The sequence below is a fragment of the Engystomops pustulosus genome, chromosome 7, assembly GCF_040894005.1.
Source record: "Engystomops pustulosus chromosome 7, aEngPut4.maternal, whole genome shotgun sequence".
In the NCBI taxonomy this organism is placed as follows: Eukaryota; Metazoa; Chordata; class Amphibia; order Anura; family Leptodactylidae; genus Engystomops; species Engystomops pustulosus.
This window is the reverse complement of record NC_092417.1, coordinates 29,439,671-29,459,854: the sequence shown is the minus strand read 5'-3', so window position 1 is coordinate 29,459,854 and position 20,184 is coordinate 29,439,671. Positions and strand designations below refer to the sequence as shown.

Sequence of the window (20,184 nt, the reverse complement as noted above, 5' to 3'; positions counted from 1 at the left end):
AAACCACATATACATACAGAATATACACACATACATGCAGCTATATACATATATACAGCATATACACACCCAATACCCCAGATGCGGGTCCCTTCCTGACATTGCGGGCCCCATAGCGGCTATTATGGCTGTTACCCCTGTAGGTACACCCTTGGTGTCTCGCCAGCCTGTATATGAGGAGTGGTGGCAGCTATGTCACTCTGGTTCTTGGAGGGAGGAAAGCTGTCAGAGCCCGGTCCAGTGAGACCCGGCAGGTTCCCCTCCCGAACCTAAGTCAGCGAGCAGCCAGGTTCCTGACAATATAATTCTAATAGATGTTTTAAAATTAAAAATATGAACCATCAATTCAAGCTGTAGTTCTTTATTTATTGGGTGATCGTGTAGCTTAGTGATACCTTATATTTAACTCTCATCACAGTTTAGATATTCTTTTTACTTTTTTGGGATTGGTGCAGTACCTAACGGCCAAAGCCATTGAGTTGTATTAATTATAGATGCTTTCATCCCAAGGAAACTTCACTGGAAAATCCTGCATTTCCGCTTTGTAGATCTTGTCAAAATATTCGTTTTGAGCCACAGTAAAATGATTTTTCCAATCACCGACTATTCCTGTGGGGGCAAAAAAAAGTGGCAGCAAAGTAGTGTAACATATATTTAAAGGGAACCTGTCATCTCCTCCCAACTAAATAAACCCCACACAGTACTTTATAGTAAGAAGACGCAAGACGTTTGTTGGATCCAGCCAAGCTCCCCGGCCTTCTCTTGGACGCTCTGTCTCGTTAACCCGTCCTTCTGAAATTTGAAATTCCTGCATATGTCTAGTTCACCGCCGACCTGTGAGTCCTCAGATGGCTCCACAGGTGCACAATGCTCTGACGTGCACATTACTGGCACATGCTGGACCCATTCATTTTGGGTACTTTTGTTTTTGAGGACATTGCCTTAGTTGATACCATCAAGGTCCTCCCTTAGCTGCAGAAAATTTGCACCAGCTCACAAGAGGAGCCAGTGCCAGAAGCTGGACATTACAGCTGACACCCACCTCTAACACCAATGACGGGATATATAGTAACTCATATTGTGGGTGTTCACATGACCGTGGCATATAAGGGGAATGTGCCTGCTCTCTCCATGGATTAGACGCACCCCATGCTGCTTACTGGAGGGATGTGATCCACCAATGGCAGCCACAGGGTCTGTTGAGTACCTCAGGGCTGCCTTAGGTCACTGCATGTCAGTGGGCAGGACCTGAATGTAACAGTCAATTACTTTACATACTGCAATACATTAGTATTGAGCTTTAACCAGCAATCAGATGATTACTTATTCAAGCCAAACTGTGGAAGAAAACATTAAAGTTAAAAAAAAAACGATTACATTTTTTAGTAAAAATTAATAGAAAAAATACCCAAAATACCACCAATGCATATATACGGTAATTAGAAAAATCACAAAAACACATATTTCGTATGTGTGTAGTAATCTGCTAAATAAACTAAAGATGCCCCAAAATTAAGTATTTGTAATGTGCATTTCATCAGCATTGTAATCCATTGAACTGAGTCAGATGGGTGTTTTTGAGCCGAGCTGAGTCAGGCTGCCACACCCCTTCCTCTGATGTCCTCTGGTATACACACCCCCTGAATGCCTCCTGCACATAACATTCACACCCCCTTTTTATGCTGCAGCTCAGCAGGAGGTGTGTGAAGGGAGCATGTTTACCAGAGGACGAAGGGGATGCTACAGTCAGACTAAGCCGGAACACCCAGGTGACTCAAATCACAGGATGACAATACAGGTGGGGGAGGGGTAATTTTATAATTTACAGGTGCTGACTCATCTCATCATCATACAGAGCAACTTACTATAGAAAATAATGGTGGGGACTTTGGTTTGGGAGGCTAGATGCTCCTGACAGGTTCCCTTAAAGTGTGCAATTAGCAAACTAGGTCGACTGAAGTTAGATTAATACATCTTTAGTATTAATACGTATTTAGTTTTCGGACAATTCCATTTTGTTTACCTTTTCTCATGAATGGACTTTTGTCAAGGTCCATAAAGTGATTTGGGAGACGAGTGAAATTAGACATATTGTTCTCTTTCATGTTCTCAAAAGAGACATTTGCCACCACGGAATCCACTGCTTTATCATCCAACTCCTTTCCAAGAAATTTGCATATTTTCATCACACTTCCTCGTAGGTCCTGTAACAGATCCGGACAGACAGTTAAAAGGCAAGATTCAGCTTTCATTTTGGATTGTACTTTCATTCAACAAAACAGAAATAAGGACAGGCAGTACCAATATTAAATAGGAACCAAGAGTCCACGCATCCCAAATAACTATGCGGACCAAAAGAAGAAAAGACTGTTGGATGCATGTGATCTAAAGTTTATTGGTACAAAAATGTGAACAGACAATAAAAGAGACAGGACAACAATAAAATAAAACAATTAAAAGGTACACCAGCCAGGTGTACACAACTACCAAGGACCAAACCTGTTCCCTAAACTGCCTATCTCAATCTGACTAAACAATGTAAACCAGGTGATACATAAGCATAAATGCAAAGGTATGGCTCAAGTGCAAACACCACAGAGAAGAAGACAAAAAAGTAACTTGTGCAGAAGAGCCCTTAATGCATATGTGCCCACATGCCCAATTAATACAATACCCAGGCTAATTCCATATGGCCAAATGAGGGAGGCATGAAGGCATGGTCAGAGTGAAGGTGAGATAGGCAGACCCGACTTACTCACATTCAAGTGACAGCAATCAGTTTCCTCTATCGACTAATAGCTTTACTTTGATGAAGCAAGATAAGATAGAAAACTACAATCGCTCAAATATTGATTTTCAGAGGTTTAAATATCCATCTGTAATATCCAGCTTCTTTTTCCGGGTCCTCATCTCCTGCTTCTCTTTCCGGTTCCTCTTCCCCAGCTTCTCTTTCTGGCTCCTCTTCTTCATCTTTCTTTCCAGGTTCCTCTTCTTCAGCTTCTGTTTCTGGTTCCTCTTCTTCAGCTTCTGTTTCCGGTTCCACTTCTTCAGCTCCTCTTCTCCAACTTCTCTTTCCGATTCCTCTTCTCCAGCTTCTCTTTCCGGTTCCTCTTCTCCAGCTTCTCTTTCCAGTTCCTCCTCTCAAGCTTCTCTTTCCAGGTTCCTCTTCTCCTGATTCTCTTTCCAGTTCCTCTTCTCCAGCTTCTCTTTCCAGTTCCTCTTCTCCAGCTTCTCTTTCCGGTTCCTCTTCTCCAGCTTCTCTTTCCAGTTCCTCTTCTCCAGCTTCTCTTTCTGGCTCCTCTTTTCCAGCTTCTCTTTCTGGCTCCTCTTCTCCAGCTTCTCTTTCCAGTTCCTCTTCTCCAGCTTCTCTTTCCGGTTCCTCTTCTCCAGCTTCTCTTTCCGGTTCCACTTCTCCAGCTTCTCTTCTCCAGCTTCTCTTTCTGGCTTCTCTTCTCCAGCTTCTCTTTCCGGTTCCTCTTTTCTAGCTTCTCTTTATGGCTCCTCTTCTCCAGCTTCCCTTTCCAGTTCCTCTTCTTCAGCTTCTGTTTCCGGTTCCACTTCTCCAGCTTCTCTTTATGGCTCCTCTTCTCCAGCTTCTCTTTCCAGTTCCTCTTCTCCAGCTTCTCTTTCCGGTTCCTCTTCTCCAGCTTCTCTTTCCAGTTCCTCTTCTCCAGCTTCTCTTTCCAGTTCCTCCTCTCAAGCTTCTCTTTCCAGGTTCCTCTTCTCCTGATTCTCTTTCCAGTTCCCCTTCTCCAGCTTCTCTTTCCGGTTCCTCTTCTCCAGCTTCTCTTTCCAGGTTCCTATTCTCCTGCTTCTCTTTCCGGTTCCTCTTCTCCAGCTTCTCTTTCCGGTTCCTCTTCTCCAGATTCTCTTTCTGGCTCCTCTTCACCAGCTTCTCTTTCTGGCTCCTCTTCTCCTGCTTCTCTTTCCGGTTCCTCTTCTCCAGCTTCTCTTTCCAGTTCCTCTTCTCCAGCTTCTCTTTCCAGGTTCCTCTTCTCCAGCTTCTCTTTCCAGGTTCCTCTTCTCCTACTTCTCTTTCCAGTTTCTCTTTTCCAGCTTCTCTTTCCAGTTCCTCTTCTCCAGCTTCTCATTCCAGTTCCTCTTCTCCAGCTTCTCTTTCCAGGTTCCTATTCTCCTACTTCTCTTTCCAGTTCCTCTTCTCCAGCTTCTCTTTCCGGTTCCTCTTCTCCAGCTTCTCTTTCCGGTTCCTCTTCTCCAGCTTCTCTTTCTGGCTCCTCTTCTCCAGCTTCTCTTTCTGGCTCCTTACCTCCATCTTTCTTTCTGGTTCCTCTTCTCCAGCTTCTCTTTCCGGTTCCTCTTCTCCAGCTTCTCTTTCTGGCTCCTCTTCACCAGCTTCTCTTTCTGGCTCCTCTTCTCCAGATTCTCTTTCTGGCTCCTTACCTCCATCTTTCCTTCCGGTTCCTCTTCACCAGCTTCTCTTTCTGGTTCCTCTTCATCAGCTTCTGTTTCCAGTTCCACTTCTTTAGCTTCTCTTTCTGGCTCCTTACCTCCATATTTCTTTCCAGTTCCTCTTCACCAGCTTCTCTTTCTGGCTCTTCTTCTCCAGCTTCTCTTTCTGGCTCCTTACCTCCATCTTTCTTTCCGGTTCCCCTTCTCCAGCTTCTCTTTCTGGTTCCTCTTCATCAGCTTCTGTTTCCGGTTCCACTTCTTCAGCTTCTCTTTCCGGTTCCTCTTCTCCAGCTTCTCTTTCCGGTTCCTCTTCTTCAGCTTCTGTTTACGGTTCCACTTCTCCAGCTTCTCTTCTCCAGCTTCTCTTTCTGGCTTCTCTTCTCCAGCTTCTCTTTCCGGTTCCTCTTCTTCAGCTTCTGTTTCCGGTTCCACTTCTCCAGCTTCTCTTTATGGCTCCTCTTCTCCAGCTTCTATTTATGGTTCCTCTTCTTCAACCCCTTTAACCATAATTACAATGAAATGTTTGTATTTAGAGTTTTCTCTTTATGTTAAATGTTTAAATAAAACTTTACCTTTTGAAGATCTTCATAGGTGTGAAACATAAAGTTGTCCTGACCCATCAATTTCATCCATCCTTTCACATGACTAAACCACGATCCACGTGATACTAAAATAGATTATGGATAAATAACTGATAACATATAACCCTACGATATACATAAAGATTCTATTATTTTTAACTACTTACGGTTTCCAACTAAGAAATCTTTAAGGAAATCATCTATACTATCCGGATCTTTGTAGCATACAAACATTTTAGAAAAATAATACAAGGAGATAGCAGTATCTTTAGGATTCCTTATTGTGTATATGACCTGAAAAAAATCAAAAGCGAGAAGCATTTATTAGCTGTCACTACAATCGTGGCCAAAAGTTTTGATATTCTTGAAATCCTGGATATCTCTGCAGCTTGGATTCCTCTACTGAGGAATATCTACCTAATCCTGTCCCCTTTGTCATATAAGAGGGGCGTGGCTACACCTGTTCGATGTTGGGGACATAGTTTTTAATGTAGCATGTATGGTGGGTTAGATCGTTTAAATGGCAGGTTCTCTTTAAGCTGGGAGACCGTAGAGGAGAAAGTTGCAGTAGTCCAAGGACTTACTATGCAGCCTACATTTTCTATATATTATAATATTATGACCATTATTTTAACCCATTTTTGGCTGTTCGAGAAAGTTATTCTCTAAATTGGGTGTATAATTTACCTTTGCGTTAGAGCCTTCAAATGTTTTCGTAAAAATGTGTCTGGGCAAGTGGCTGGTTATAAGACGTGGACGTTCCTTGCTCAGTTGCAGATTTTTAGCACAACCTACTATTTCAAGCCAAGGTGCTCTCTCCCAGTTTGGGACAGTCTTGATCCATGTTGGGTCTCCATTCTTTAGGATAAGACTCAAAATTTCAATCATCCACGAGGTACCTAATGATCATCATAAAAGGTGACAGAATTATTTCTTATTATCTAATTCTCATCACTCTACTACTGGACATTTTGTTAATGGCTGCATTTCCCACCCTAGGCTTATACTTGAGTCAATGGGGCTTGTTTACTAAGGGTCCTGCGCCCGCATTTCCATGGGGTTTTCCGACATTTTCGGGAATCGTGCCACTGGGGGGGGTGGGGGTAGAAGGGCAGGCCATCGGACTCGGACTGACTGCGGGATTTCACTTTAAAATTGTGTCACAATCCAAGCAGTTACATGAATCGGGAAGAAGAAGGTGAACTCCGGCGGACCTGAGCGGGGAAGTGACACATGCAGGAAATTGGGCGCAGGATCTTCTTCCAGTCGGACAATGCTCTTTTGGGGATCGCGAAGGACAGGTAAGTTAATTATCCCCCAATAAGGTTTCCCAGTTTTTTGTGGTAAAATTAGGGACGTCGGCTTATACTCAAGTTGACTTATACTCAAGCATATTTGGTAAATAGAAATGAAGAGGAAGGGATGTTTAAGCTAAACAGCACTGGCATATCTACTGTATTTTGAGCCTGTATAGCTGGGGTGGGGACTAAAGAGGCAGTCCATAAGAAAACGTGGAGCCCCATCACAAACCCTTTCTTAAAGGGAACCTACCACCACGAATCTACCTATAAAGGTAGATCGGGTGGTAGGTGGATGTATGGGACGTGAGGATAGCCCTTTTTAGAGCTAATCCTCACGTCCCCGCTAGCCTAGCATAAACTTTATTGACCGAATATGTTAATTTAATTAAGCGGCTACCGGGGCGTGGAGTAGCCGGACACGAGGCTACACGGCGCGGCTACTCCATGCCCCAGTAGCTGCTTTCCCCCGCCTACCCTGTGATCTTCGGCGCGCAGCTCCTGGCAGCTGCGCGCCCTCGTCCGAGAAGCCGGAGTTCTGCGCATGCGCAGTAACTCCGGCCAAGATGCGCGATCTCGGGAACGAGGCCGGAGTTACTGCGCATGCGCAGAACTCCGGCTTCTCGGACGAGGGCGCGCAGCTGCCAGGAGCTGCGCGCCGAAGATCGCAGGGTAGGCGGGGGAAAGCAGCTACTGGGGCGTGGAGTAGCCGCGCCGTGTAGCCTCGTGTCCGGCTACTCCACGCCCTGGTAGCCGCTTAATTAAATTAACATATTCGGTCAATAAAGTTTATGCTAGGCTAGCGGGGACGTGAGGATTAGCTCTAAAAAGGGCTATCCTCACGTCCCATACATCCACCTACCACCCGATCTACCTTTATAGGTAGATTCGTGGTGGTAGGTGCCCTTTAAGGTGCCTTTTCACCGCTTCACTGACTGCCAGACTGCTCACCTGGAACCTAAAACCTGCTGAGATAACCGGCTCAGTACAGCTAATTGATTTTGTCCAATGCTTGGCTGGTTTCCAAGATGGCATAGCTGCTGGCTAACCATATGGAGAAACTCCAAGCTCAGATAGAGTTCTCTTTTGATACAGACAGAGCTTCTTCTCCTGCTCCACTCTAGTCTCCTCCTACCTCTACCTCCATCTCTAGACTGAACCCAGGGGCTAACTCCCCTTCTGCCACAGGTGCTCAGGCCACCAAACAGCACCAAGGGCAGAACTACAGCGGTAGCAGCCATAGCAGTGTCCGCAGTGTCAGGGGGCCCTGATAATTTTATTATGCTTCACATTGTATGGTATAATATATATATATACGTATGTGTGTATAACAGCGCATATCTTCCACAGTACATAGAATGAATCAACAGCTCACATAAGAAATATCGGAGGAGAGGAAGGAGAGAGCAGAACGACAGAACTAGGGATCCCTCATTTATAATTCTTGCCTTCTAGAAGTTAAAAGTCATTTAGTTCTTCGTTACCTGTTTGTTTTCAGGGGCACGGAAGCTGCGCTGAAGTACAGTGGTGGCTGGCCATGCCCACCCGTCCCCTGTCCCAGCGCGGAAATATGAGGATAGGTGGGAGTGGTGGGCCACCAGGGTCTGAAGTTGTACTGAGTGCAGAAATGGCAGCATGGGACACCGGGAGGGACTTCGGGGGTAAGTATATGAGTATATGTTTATTGTTTTAATCAGTCCCATCCCGGCCATATGTCAGTTTTTTTAGGTTTTGGACAACCCTTTTAATGCCACACACTTCTTACTTTTACACACTTTTGATAAATAGTTTAGTTAAGATGGGGAAGAAGTGCAAGCACTGCGCTTCCAACATCCTCTATCCCTGCCTACTTGGTGGCTCTACTCTAAATCGTAGGGAAAAACTGGGCAGCGGTCCCTAACTTGAATTTGGACACAAAACAGTAAGAGAGACCAACAAGGGAGGTCAGGCAAACCAAGTCAGCCCAGAGAACTTCAAACTGCAGAAATAGAACCTGCAGGAGTCCAGACGGGTCTAATGTTATATTTAAACAATATCCGACTACATCGAAGAAATGACGTTTCGTATGAACTGAAATGATAATAACAATCCTAATCATATGACTGTGAGTGAATTATGTAAATGTTAGCAGTATTCATTTAGTTATCCTTTACCTGATTTAGGATATGTAATATTAAAAATATCATCATCCAGGACTTGAAATTCATTTTCCACAAATGACAAATCTTCCGCGGAGGTTGCCACAGGGGAGAAAAGTGTTCCCTTGTAATTAAAGTAAATATCAGACATTTTCCTTTAAAAAAAAAAAGACACAACACTGAGACTATATAACAGGGGATAAAAAGTCTGAAATGTTCATCTATTATTGGTATATTCAGGAGTAACATATTATCGATGCTCTTCAGCATTAAAGGGATTGGTCTAGTGGTTTGGCAGGAATCATTTGCAATTGGATTGAGAACTGGCTGAAGGATCGTATCCAGAGAGTTGTGGTCAATGATTCCTACTCGGAATGGTCACCAGTTATGAGTGCTGGACCCCAGGGTTCTGTGCTTGGCCCACTACTATTTATTATATTTATTAATGATATAGAGGTAGGAATTAATAGCACTGTGTCTATTTTTGCAGATGACACCAAACTGTGGAGTGTAATACAGTCTATGGAGGATGGGAGTAGTACTAGCCATGTAGTGTAATACAGTCTATGGAGGATGGGAGTAGTAGTACAAGCTGTGTAGTGTGATACAGTCTATGGAGGATGTTCATAGGCTGCAGGGTGACTTGGACAGACTGAATGTTTGGTCATCCACTTGGCAAATGAGGTTTAATGTGGATAAATGTAAGGTTATGCACCTGGGGGCTAATAATCCAAGGGCAAAATATGTCCTTGGGGGGGGGGTAAATCTGGGAGAGTCCCTTGTTAAGAAGGACCTGGGGGTACTAGTAGATCATAGATTATATAACAGCATTCAGTGTTAATCAGCTGCCTGTAAAGCCAGGAATATCTTGTCATGTATCAAAGTGGTATGGACTCTTGGGATAGGGAGAAAACAAGGTTTAATAACCAGAGGAGACAGGGCTTTTTACTATGAGAACTGTCACTCTGTGGAATAGCCGAGCTCAGGCGCTGGTGACAGCAGGGACAGCAGAGAGCTTCAAGAAGAGCCTAGATGCCTTTTTACACCTAAATAACATTGATGGTTATGTTATATAGAATTGTTTCCCCTAAATCCCTTCCTCATCCAATCCCTTCCCTTCCTTGGTTGAATTTGATGGACAAGTGTCTTTTTTTAACTGTATAAACTATGTAACTATACAAACAACATGTCATGACACATTCACCAGTCTCTGTTACCTGGCCAAAGATAGATGACTATAGGAATCTTGTATGTAATAATTTTATAAGTAAATTGTATATAACCTGAATTTGATGTACTGCTAGATACTGGGGGTCATTTACAGGGCCCGATTCGCGTTTTCCCGACGTGTTACCCGAATATTTTCGATTTGCGCCAATTTTCCCTGTATAGCCCGGGTTTTTGGCGCGCGCGATCGGATTGTGTCCGATCAGCGCCGGCATGCACGCAACGGAAATCGGGGGCGTGGCCGAACGAAAACCCGACGGATTTGGAGAAACCGCTGCATTTAAAAAGAAAAAAAGTGTCGCTGGACACGCGCTTACCTTCACCAAGTATAGGCTTGTGCACTCCGGTGGGCCTCGGTGGACTTCAAGGCAGCAGCTACACCTGGTGGACGTCGGAGGAACTATCTTAGTGAATCGCACTGGATCGCGAATGGGCCGGGTAAGTAAATCTGCCCCACTGTTTTTCTGCCTGGTATTGCAGCTTAGATAAACCAAGTGGTCACTAGTTCTTCTCCCACCAAACATTGATATTGTATTCCTAAGGTTAGATGACATTTATTTCATTAATTTTATTGAATTAATGATCATTTACATCAGATTCTAGAACCTACTTTTACACACTCACACACAATATTGTATGTTTTATATCATTAATACCAGACTTAAAGCGCAACTGTAAAGTTATAGGGGCAGATTTACTTACCCGGTCCAGTCACGATCCAGCGGCGCGTTCTATGTCGAGGATACGGATCTTCTGGCGATTCACTAAGGCAGTGCGCCCGATGTCCACCAGGTGTCGCTGCTGCGCTGAAGTCCGTCGGAGTTCACTGGAGTTCACCGTCCTATCGTCGGTGCAGGTAATTTTTTAATTTCTGTGGTTTTTCCGAATCCGTCGGGTTTTCCAACGGCCACGCCCCCCCCCCCCGATTTCCGCTGTGTGCATGCCGGCGCCGATGCGCCACAATCCGATCGCGTGCGCCAAAAACCCGGGGCAATTCGGCGCACAACGGTAATTTTCAGGAAACCCGACGAAACATAGAGATTCGGGCCCTTAGTAAATGACCCCCGTAATGATTTTACCAAATTATTATAAACAGAACGATGCCTACTTTGTGCTGCTCGCCCTTTTCTTTCCAAAGTTATGGCATTTTCAGTTCTGAAAGTGTTTGATAAAAATCTTTCTCATCAGAGGTGAAGTTGGTGTAGATTGATGTCTGCCTGTCTATGCTCTCACGCTGAGGCCAGTTAGCCTGCCCACAGATCCCATAATGCCTTGTGTTCTCCTTCAAAGTAATGTAGAATTAAATCCATTTAGTTTCCCACAAGTACACTACAGACCAAAAGTTTTCTGTATTGTCATAACCAGATGGAATGGCAGCCGCTGCAAAATGCTGGGGTAACCATGCTGGTTCCCCAACAGTGTCACCAACAAAGCCCCCACGCCATCACACCTCCTCCTCCAGGCTTCATGGTGGGAACCAGGCATGTATAGTCCATTCGTTCACCTTTTCCACGTCGCAGAAAGACACGGTGGTTGGAACCAAAGATCTTAAATTTGGACTCATCAGATCAAAGCAGAGATTTCCACTGGTCTAAGGTGACTCTTATCCTCCGTAGCAGAGGTGACTCTTATCCTTCGCAGCAGAGGTGACTCTTATCCTCCGCAGCAGAGGTGACTCTTATCCTCCGTAGCAGAGGTGACTCTTATCCTCCACAGCAGAGGTGACTCTTATCCTCCGTAGCAGAGGTGACTCTTATCCTCCGTAGCAGAGGTGACTCTTATCCTCCGTAGCAGAGGTGACTGTTATCCTCCGCAGCAGAGGTGACTCTTATCCTCCGCAGCAGAGGTGACTGTTATCCTCCGCAGCAGAGGTGACTCTTATCCTCCGCAGCAGAGGTGACTCTTATCCTCCGCAGCAGAGGTGACTCTTATCCTCCGCAGCAGAGGTGACTCTTATCCTCCACAGCAGAGGTGACTCTTATCCTCCGTAGCAGAGGTGACTCTTCTCCTCCGCAGCAGAGGTGACTCTTATCCTCCGCAGCAGAGGTGACTCTTATCCTCCGCAGCAGAGGTGACTCTTATCCTCCGCAGCAGAGGTGACTCTTATCCTCCGCAGCAGAGGTGACTCTTATCCTCCGCAGCAGAGGTGACTCTTATCCTCCGCAGCAGAGGTGACTCTTTTCCTCCGCAGCAGAGGTGACTCTTATCCTCCGCAGCAGAGGTGACTCTTATCCTCCGCAGCAGAGGTGACTCTTATCCTCCGCAGCAGAGGTGACTCTTATCCTCCGCAGCAGAGGTGACTCTTATCCTCCGCAGCAGAGGTGACTCTTATCCTCCGCAGCAGAGGTGACTCTTATCCTCCGCAGCAGAGGTGACTCTTATCCTCCGCAGCAGAGGTGACTCTTATCCTCCGCAGCAGAGGTGACTCTTATCCTCCGCAGCAGAGGTGACTCTTGGTCTTCCTTTTCTGGGGCGGTTTTCATGTCAGCCAGTTTCTTTGTAGCACTTGATGTTTTTTGCAACTGCACTTAGTGACATTTTCAAAGCTTCCCCAATTCTTCGGATTTACTGACCTTCATTTCTTCAAGTAATAACAGACCCTTGTTTTTTCTTTACTTAGCTGCTTTTATCTAGCCATAATACAAAATCTACCAGTCTATTCAGCAGGACTCTCAGCCGTGTATCCACCTGACTCCTGTACAACACAACTGATGGTTCCAACCCCATTTATAAGACAAGAAATCCCACTAATTACACCTGACACGTGAAAACCATTTCAGGTGACTACCTCTTGAAGCTCATCAAGAGAATGCCAAGAGCAAAGCATCAAAGCAAAACCTGAACTCTAAGACATATTTTCGGTTGTTTCACTTTTTTGTTAAGTATATAATTCCCCATGTGTTTATTCTTAGTTTTGATGCCTTCACAGAATACAGAAAACTCTTTGAATGAGAAGATGTGTCCAAACTTTTGGTCTGTACTGTAAATCCCTGGAACACTGCACAGGGCACATACAGGATGTATATGGTAAATATCCTGGCAGCTTCCATCACATGGAGGAGCAGGGAACAGTAGTAGAAATCATAAGTAAACAAGAGCTTACAGTCTATGAGGATGAGGGGGTGACACAAGAGCTTACAGTCTATGAGGATGAGGGGGACACACGAGCTTACAGTCTATGAGGATGAGGGGGGACACAAGAGCTTACAGTCTATGAGGATGAGGGGGTGACACAAGAGCTTACAGTCTATGAGGATGAGGGGGTGACACAAGAGCTTACAGTCTATGAGGATGAGGGGGTGACACAAGAGCTTACAGTCTATGAGGATGAGGGGGTGACACAAGAGCTTACAGTCTATGAGGATGAGGGGGGGACACAAGAGCTTACAGTCTATGAGGATTAAGGGGAGACACAAGAGCTTACAGTCTATGAGGATGAGGGGGTGACACAAGAGCTTACAGTCTATGAGGATGAGGGGGTGACACAAGAGCTTACAGTCTATGAGGATGAGGGGGTGACACAAGAGCTTACAGTCTATGAGGATTAAGGGGAGACACAAGAGCTTACTGTCTATGAGGATGAGGGGGTGACACAAGAGCTTACAGTCTATGAGGATGAGGGGGTGACACAAGAGCTTACAGTCTATGAGGATGAGGGGGTGACACAAGAGCTTACAGTCTATGAGGATGAAGGGGTGACACAAGAGCTTACAGTCTATGAGGATGAGGGGTTGACACAAGAGCTTACAGTCTGTGAGGATAAGGGGGTGACACAAGAGCTTACAGTCTATGAGGATGAGGGGGTGACACAAGAGCTTACAGTCTATGAGGATGAGGGGAGACACAAGAGCTTACAGTCTATGAGGATGAGGAGAGGCACAAGAGCTTACAGTCTATGAGGATGAGGGGGTGGCACAAGAGCTTACAGTCTATGAGGATGAGGGAGTGACACAAGAACTTACAGTCTATGAGGATGAGGGGGTGACACAAGAGTTTACAGTCTATGACGATGAAGGGGTTGACACAAGAGCTTACAGTCTATGAGGATGAGGGGCTGACACAAGAGCTTACAGTCTATGAGGATGAGGGGGTGACACAAGAGCTTACAGTCTATGAGGATGAGGGGGTGACACAAGAGCTTACAGTCTATGAGGATGAGGGGAGACACAAGAGCTTACAGTCTATGAGGATGAGGAGAGGCACAAGAGCTTACAGTCTATGAAAATGAGGGGGTGGCACAAGAGCTTACAGTCTATGAGGATGAGGGAGTGACACAAGAACTTACAGTCTATGAGGATGAGGGGGTGACACAAGAGTTTACAGTCAATGACGATGAAGGGGTTGACACAAGAGCTTACAGTCTATGAGGATGAGGGGCTGACACAAGAGCTTACAGTCTATGAGGATGAGGGGGTGACACAAGAGCTTACAGTCTATGAGGATGAGGGGCTGACACAAGAGCTTACACTCTATGAGGATGAGGGGGTGACACAAGAGCTTACAGTCTATGAGGATGAGGGGGTGACACAAGAGCTTACAGTCTATGAGGATGAGGGGCTGACACAAGAGCTTACACTCTATGAGGATGAGGGGGTGACACAAGAGCTTGCAGTCTATGAGGATGAGGGGAGAAACAAGAGTTTTCACAAAAATTGTTCTGAAAAACTCGGCTTATACTACATTAAGTTGAAAAAAAAAACACTACACAGCAAAAACTGATTTGGGGGACTCCTGAAATAAAGGGGATCCATGAACTGTATAATAGACAGGGCATTGTGAAATTTTACAATATTAAGTGATATCAAAAGGGGGTGTGGTTAAGAAGGGGATTATTGTCCCTACTGACTTTACAAAAGGTATACCTGCTATACTAATTATGTAGGTTCTACTTAATCCATAGAACAATTATAATAAATGCCCTATCATTCCCACTATCAGCAACCAACTAATCAGATTGTACATTAAGACAATAAAAAGCGGACTTCCACCGTCTCAGTGTATTTGATGATTCCTTACATATTTTTGCTCTTTAGCTGATTCATATTCATGCCTGATATTTTAATAGCCTGTGTATGAGCCTAGTGCCCCAGAGAAAATAAAACTGAGGGCATGTGCTATTTTTGGCCACTCTGCCCTCCCGTAGAAGTCTATGCATTTGTGTTAATCAGTTGCTAGGTAGCAGAATCATTCATTATTTTCCAGCCTTCTTTCATTTTTTTTTTTTTTTTGCAGATGACATATGGACATACAACTCAGAAAAATGAAAACAACCTGAAAAACTGAAAATACTACAAAACAGCGTCCATACTCATTCAGAAATACCACATAGGCCAAGGAGCAGATATTCTTTATTAATGTGGCTTTCATGTTTGCTTTTTACTTGCATATATGACTAACGACAAAATCTTTTGTAAACAAGAGGTGTCCCAGTATCACCTCCCAGCTATAGAAGAGTGTCATTTGTCAGGTTAAGTTATAATCTATATTTGTTTATGTAAACCCCTTCCCTGTAAGGACGTATTTCACACATCCTCACAGGGTGCACATTATGAGGTTTGTCTGGGAATTCTATAAACCATATCTTTTGATCCCTGGCACCTCAATTCTTTTTTCAATTCTTTTATATGAATCTAAGACTGTGTTCCTAGATGCCAGGGAACCAGAGATAATCACATTTAAGGTGACAGTTTCAAGTATAATTTGTATATATATATATATATATTCTCCAGAATGTCACTTTAACAGTTAATGGGGCAGATTTATCAAGCAGTCTGAAAGTCAGAATATTTCCAGTTGCCCATGGCAACCAATCACAGCTCAGCTTTCATTTCACCAGTGCTCATGAATATTTTAAAGGGGAGCTGTGATTGGTTGCCATGGGCAATTGGAAATATTCTGACTTTCAGACTGCTTGATAAATCTGCCCCAATATCTCCAGTTTCCAGGTGCATAGAATTCTAGATTCATATCAAAGATTCTTTCGAATAAAAAAAGAATTGAGATTCTAGGGATCCAAAGTTATAGCCCTCTAAAGAGTGCCCCCTCCCCCTCCAGCTCTGTAAGTAAGGTTTGAATTTTTTTAAATGCATTAGAAGAAATTACAACCTATATAAATTTAGTAACTGTCAGGCTTCAGGGGTAGTGGACCCACTGGACCACTTTCGACGATGGGGTAAGCCAAAATCTGGGACCAGAATCTAAGTGGCACCTGGTTTTCACCAAAGCCCGCCGCTAAGCGGGTTGGACTTGCTGCGGCAAGGTACCACCACCAGGTCATTCTACAGGTGCGACTTTGTCCACGGTGGCAGCCAAGGCGAGGTACAGAGATGTTAGACAGTATCGTAGTCAGGGATAGACAGGAGGTCAAGACGGGCAGCACGGAATCAAAGTCAGGAACGGAGCAACATGTCAGGGCAGCCGGGACAGGTTCAGAGTCAAATACGAAATCGGGGTCACAACAGGAAATGACAAGGCATGACGCAGGGCATGAGGGAACAAGCTTTTTCAACAGCACAAGGCAAGAAGATCCGGCAGGGTGTCCGGGGAGAGGCTGGGTTAAATAGGATTCTGGGAAAGGCCAGCTCCAAATAACGGCGCGCTGGCCCTTTAAATCTTCTGAATGTGGCGTGTGCTCGCCCTAGGAGTGGGGACGATCACGCACGGCCGTGGAACTGGAAGCAGATGCGAGGACGGGTAAGTAGCCGTTGTGGGGTGTGGGGGCACAGGGAGAGGCACGGATGAGCCCCCGTGACTGCAACTGTAACTGCAAAGTGCAATTTGTTACATAGAAAACAAGCCCTCACGGACCTCTTTACATGGAAAAATAAAAACGTTTTTGAATGTGGAAAGTAAAAAAAACGAAAACGCAAAATCAAAAAAGGGCCTCGACGGGAAGGGGGCTCCAAAAATTAATATACAGCTCCTTAAACTTTATTGTATAACAGCCAAGCTCCATTAATTAAGTATATACAGCCCCTCCTTCCCCATGAATTAATTAAACACACTTAAACACAATTAAACACATCAAGAACCTTAAAGGGGTATTCCAGGAATCAGCATAATTCATATGCAAATGGGTACTCAAAATATAAGCTAATGTGTAATTAGTTGTTATTTAAAATTTAGCTCCCCTTAGCAGAAAATGCTGGTGACACAGACTGTAATGAAGAATTAAAATGTTACTGGCCCTTTAATCAGTCCATTAATTTCCTCCGCGCGGTCCGTTGCAGGACAGAAGATGGCCGCTGGTCACATGTCCTGCACCTGCCTGGGCAGGTCATGTGATCACCACTAAGTTTGGCTGTAGTCGGTTGGTTGCAGTGCATCCAGTATGGTCAGTGTTGTGGTGATGGCAGTTACACATCATTACTATGGTAACAGCAAGAAAGTCTGTTATATCATCACTGGGAGCAGAGCATAAGAGGGAGGAGGAGTTACTGAGAACTAAAGGATCATGGAACTTGTAGTTTCCAGTGGCGTCCATCTTAGTGATAACTCCACCTACCTTATAGAGGACATACATTTTGTAAATCATAAAATCAAACTATTTAAGCTTCATTTTGTGACTAATGACATTGAGTATTGTTGTATTCATTTATTTATATCATCATGGGTTTTTGTGTCAGACGTTCATATTCCCGGAATACCTCTTTAAATTGGCCAGTAGATATATAATAAAGCTAACTTACCTCGAGCAGGCAGATTTAGGGCTCGGTCCCGCTCTCCTCTTCACCTCCTCTGGGGCTCTTTTGCCACAATCTTCAGTGCAACATCTACTGTGCTGCAACAATTGAGTTCTCTGTCCATTCATATGTGGCTCCGGGGCGTCACTTGCGTCAGCACTGTGAGGACGCCATCAGGCACTGTCTCTCAATTACATTGGCTGCGCTCAGCACAGCTTCCGGCCGGCTGAGGCGGGTGGCCATGCTGGCCACGTCCCCTGTCCCAGCGATGTATAGGACAGCATATATGGGGACGGGTGGGCGTGGCTGTTCTTGGGAAGGACCACGGAAATAAGTACATGCTTATTGTTTTAATCAGCCCCAGTTTTTTATAGGCTTTGGACAACCCCTTTAAATTTAAATTTTTAATTGTCGCATGGCCAATTCATTTGCGCCAAGTTTTGTGCCTAATTTGTTGCAAATTATTCCCCTACAAAGTAGATATCAAATGGAAGCTAAACTGAGAAAAGGTGACAGAACATTCCCAACTATATTTTTGCACAGTAAAGTAACTGCTTGTACAATGCCCACACTACATTTCATTGTAAGTGCAGAGACTAAAAGTTAAACATAAGTAAAAAAAAAATTTTTTTTGCTCAAATGAGTCTCTACCTTTTTAATGATAATGTATAGGAAACGGAGTGTGATAACATTTTTAGATCTGTACATTAAGATTGACCAAAATCCCACTCAAATAGATGACTCTATAGAAAATGAAGTAGTTACTTAAGAAATTTTACATTTTAATGAAAAGATGATGGAATTTTACATAATAAAACTGTGCTGAAGTATTTCCTCATGTTGCATTATGTCATTTTTGATTTGGTAAGCTCTTTTTATCCAGTAATGAAAAGGGGTAGCTGTTTTTCAAGTGCAGCTGGCTGGCTATATACTAGGGCTGGATGCCTATATACTGGTTGTTGTCTGGCTATATACTGGGGCTGACAGGCTATATACTGGGGGCTGGCTGCCTATATACTGGGGCTGACAGGCTATATACTGGGGGCTTGCTATATACTGGGGGCTGGCTGCCTATACTATATACTGCGGCCAGGGTGACTATATATTGGGGGCAGGGTGGCTATATACAGGGGGCTGACTATATATTGGGGTTGGCTGGCTTTATACTGGGGCTGCCTGACTATATACTGGGGCTGGCTAGCTATATACTGGGGATGGCTAGCTATATACTGGGGCTAGCTGGCTATATACTGGGGCTGGCTAGCTATATACTGGGGTTGACTGACTGGCTATATACTGGGGTTGACTAGCTATATACTGGGGCTAGCTGGCTATATACTGGGGTTGGCTAGCTATATACTGAGGTTGACTGACTGGCAATATACTGGGTTTGACTAGCTATATACTGGGGCAGGAGCTGGCTATATACTGGGGTTGACTAGCTATATACTGGGGCAGGAGCTGGCTATATACGGGGGGCTTGCTATATACTGGGGGCTGGCTGCCTATATACTGCGGCCAGGGTGGCTATATATTGGGGGCCGGGTGGCTATATACAGGGGGCTGACTATATATTGGGGTTGGCTGGCTTTATACTGAGGCTGCCTGACTATATACTGGGGCTGGCTAGCTATATACTGGGGTTGGCTAGCTATATACTGAGGTTGACTGACTGGCAATATACTGGGGTTGACTAGCTATATACTGGGGCAGGAGCTGGCTATATACTGGGGTTGACTAGCTATATACTGGGGCAGGAGCTGGCTATATACTGGGGTTGACTAGCTATATACTGGGGCAGGAGCTGGCTATATACTGGGGTTGACTAGCTATATACTGGGGCAGGAGCTGGCTATATAATGGGGTTGACTAGCTATATGCTGGGGCAGGGGGCTGTGACCAATGCATTTTCCACCCTAGACTTATACTTGAGTCAGTAGGCTATCTTATACTCAAGTATATACGGTGCATAGAAACAGCAATGCAGCTAAGATTACTACATGAATACATTGCTACAACCACAATTACTACATAGAAATAGATCTAGAACCAAGGTTAGTACAGAGATACAGGACCAGATTACTACAAAGATGTATTACCTGAAAAAAGATTGCAATAAAGATATGTAACTAGAAGGAAGAGAGCTACATAGATTACTATGTCATACTAGAACAAAGATGACTAAACTGCTACATTATCAGGACCAAGATGACTACATAATTACAATACAAGATTTAAGAATGCGAGATAAATACAGCACTGGGAATAGGATGACCACATACAGCAGATGCCTTGTATTATACCCTATCAAAGTAATATGCGGAAATATAGTAAAATGAATTATTGATAAGAACCCCTAGGGCTAAACACCCCAGAGGGCCAAAAATAATAGTAAAAAATAAATAAAAGATAGAAAAACACCCACGCTCTAGTATCAAGTCTATTTATCCATCTCATCTCTCACAATTCATTAAAAGTTACCAGTTCCCATAAAGATGCAAATCACAAAGTGTATAAAAAAATACCATTTCAAAATGACATAAAACACGTCATGTAACTGTGTATTAATTAATTTGTGATTATCATGTGTGTCTGGTGCCTACCTGTATCTCTATGCAGCTCACAGCATAGCGGAGGATTCCCTCTCAGGATATATGCACCTGTGTGAGCCGTGGGGCCATATTTGTTGAGTGCAGCCCATAAAAGACATGAGATAGTCACAAGCTAGATATAGGCATATGAATGAAATAAGATAAACATAGACATGTGATAGACACAAGCTATAGATAGACATGAGATAGAGATAGACATGTGATAGACACAAGATAGAGATAGACATATGATAGAC

The 20,184-nt window shown here is 44.2% G+C and overlaps 1 protein-coding gene across 3 annotated transcripts; it reads right to left on the bottom strand.

Moving 5' to 3' along the window:
* Nucleotides 1–358: 358 nt before the first annotated feature.
* LOC140068732 (sulfotransferase 2B1-like) lies at nucleotides 359–20,112 on the bottom strand. 3 transcript variants are annotated; one of them, XM_072114135.1, is made up of 7 exons: nucleotides 19,940–20,112; nucleotides 8,443–8,582; nucleotides 5,679–5,890; nucleotides 5,159–5,285; nucleotides 4,983–5,077; nucleotides 2,024–2,204; nucleotides 359–609 (listed from the first exon to the last, which is right to left on the bottom strand). In XM_072114135.1, exons 2-7 carry the CDS (start codon nucleotides 8,576–8,578, stop codon nucleotides 485–487), a joined length of 876 nt encoding a protein of 291 aa, XP_071970236.1. In that variant the 5' UTR covers nucleotides 8,579–8,582; nucleotides 19,940–20,112; the 3' UTR covers nucleotides 359–484. The 3 variants fall into 3 exon arrangements, with proteins under 3 accessions (XP_071970236.1, XP_071970235.1, XP_071970237.1); XM_072114134.1 differs by lacking the exon at nucleotides 19,940–20,112 and adding an exon at nucleotides 17,343–17,626; XM_072114136.1 differs by lacking the exon at nucleotides 19,940–20,112 and adding an exon at nucleotides 9,972–10,429.
* Between the last annotated feature and the right edge of the window lie 72 nt (nucleotides 20,113–20,184).

Excerpts from the sequence above, each read along its gene's own strand:
- LOC140068732 (XM_072114134.1), bottom strand. The coding sequence starts at position 17,464 with ATGAATGGACAGAGAACTCAATTGTTGCAGCACAGTAGATGTTGCACT. Across the intron at positions 8,583-17,342 it reads CCTAAATCTGCCTGCTCGAG|GAAAATGTCTGATATTTACT; the intron begins GTAAGTTAGCTT and ends TTTTTTTTAAAG. Across the intron at positions 5,078-5,158 it reads AGATTTCTTAGTTGGAAACC|TATCACGTGGATCGTGGTTT; the intron begins GTAAGTAGTTAA and ends AATCTATTTTAG.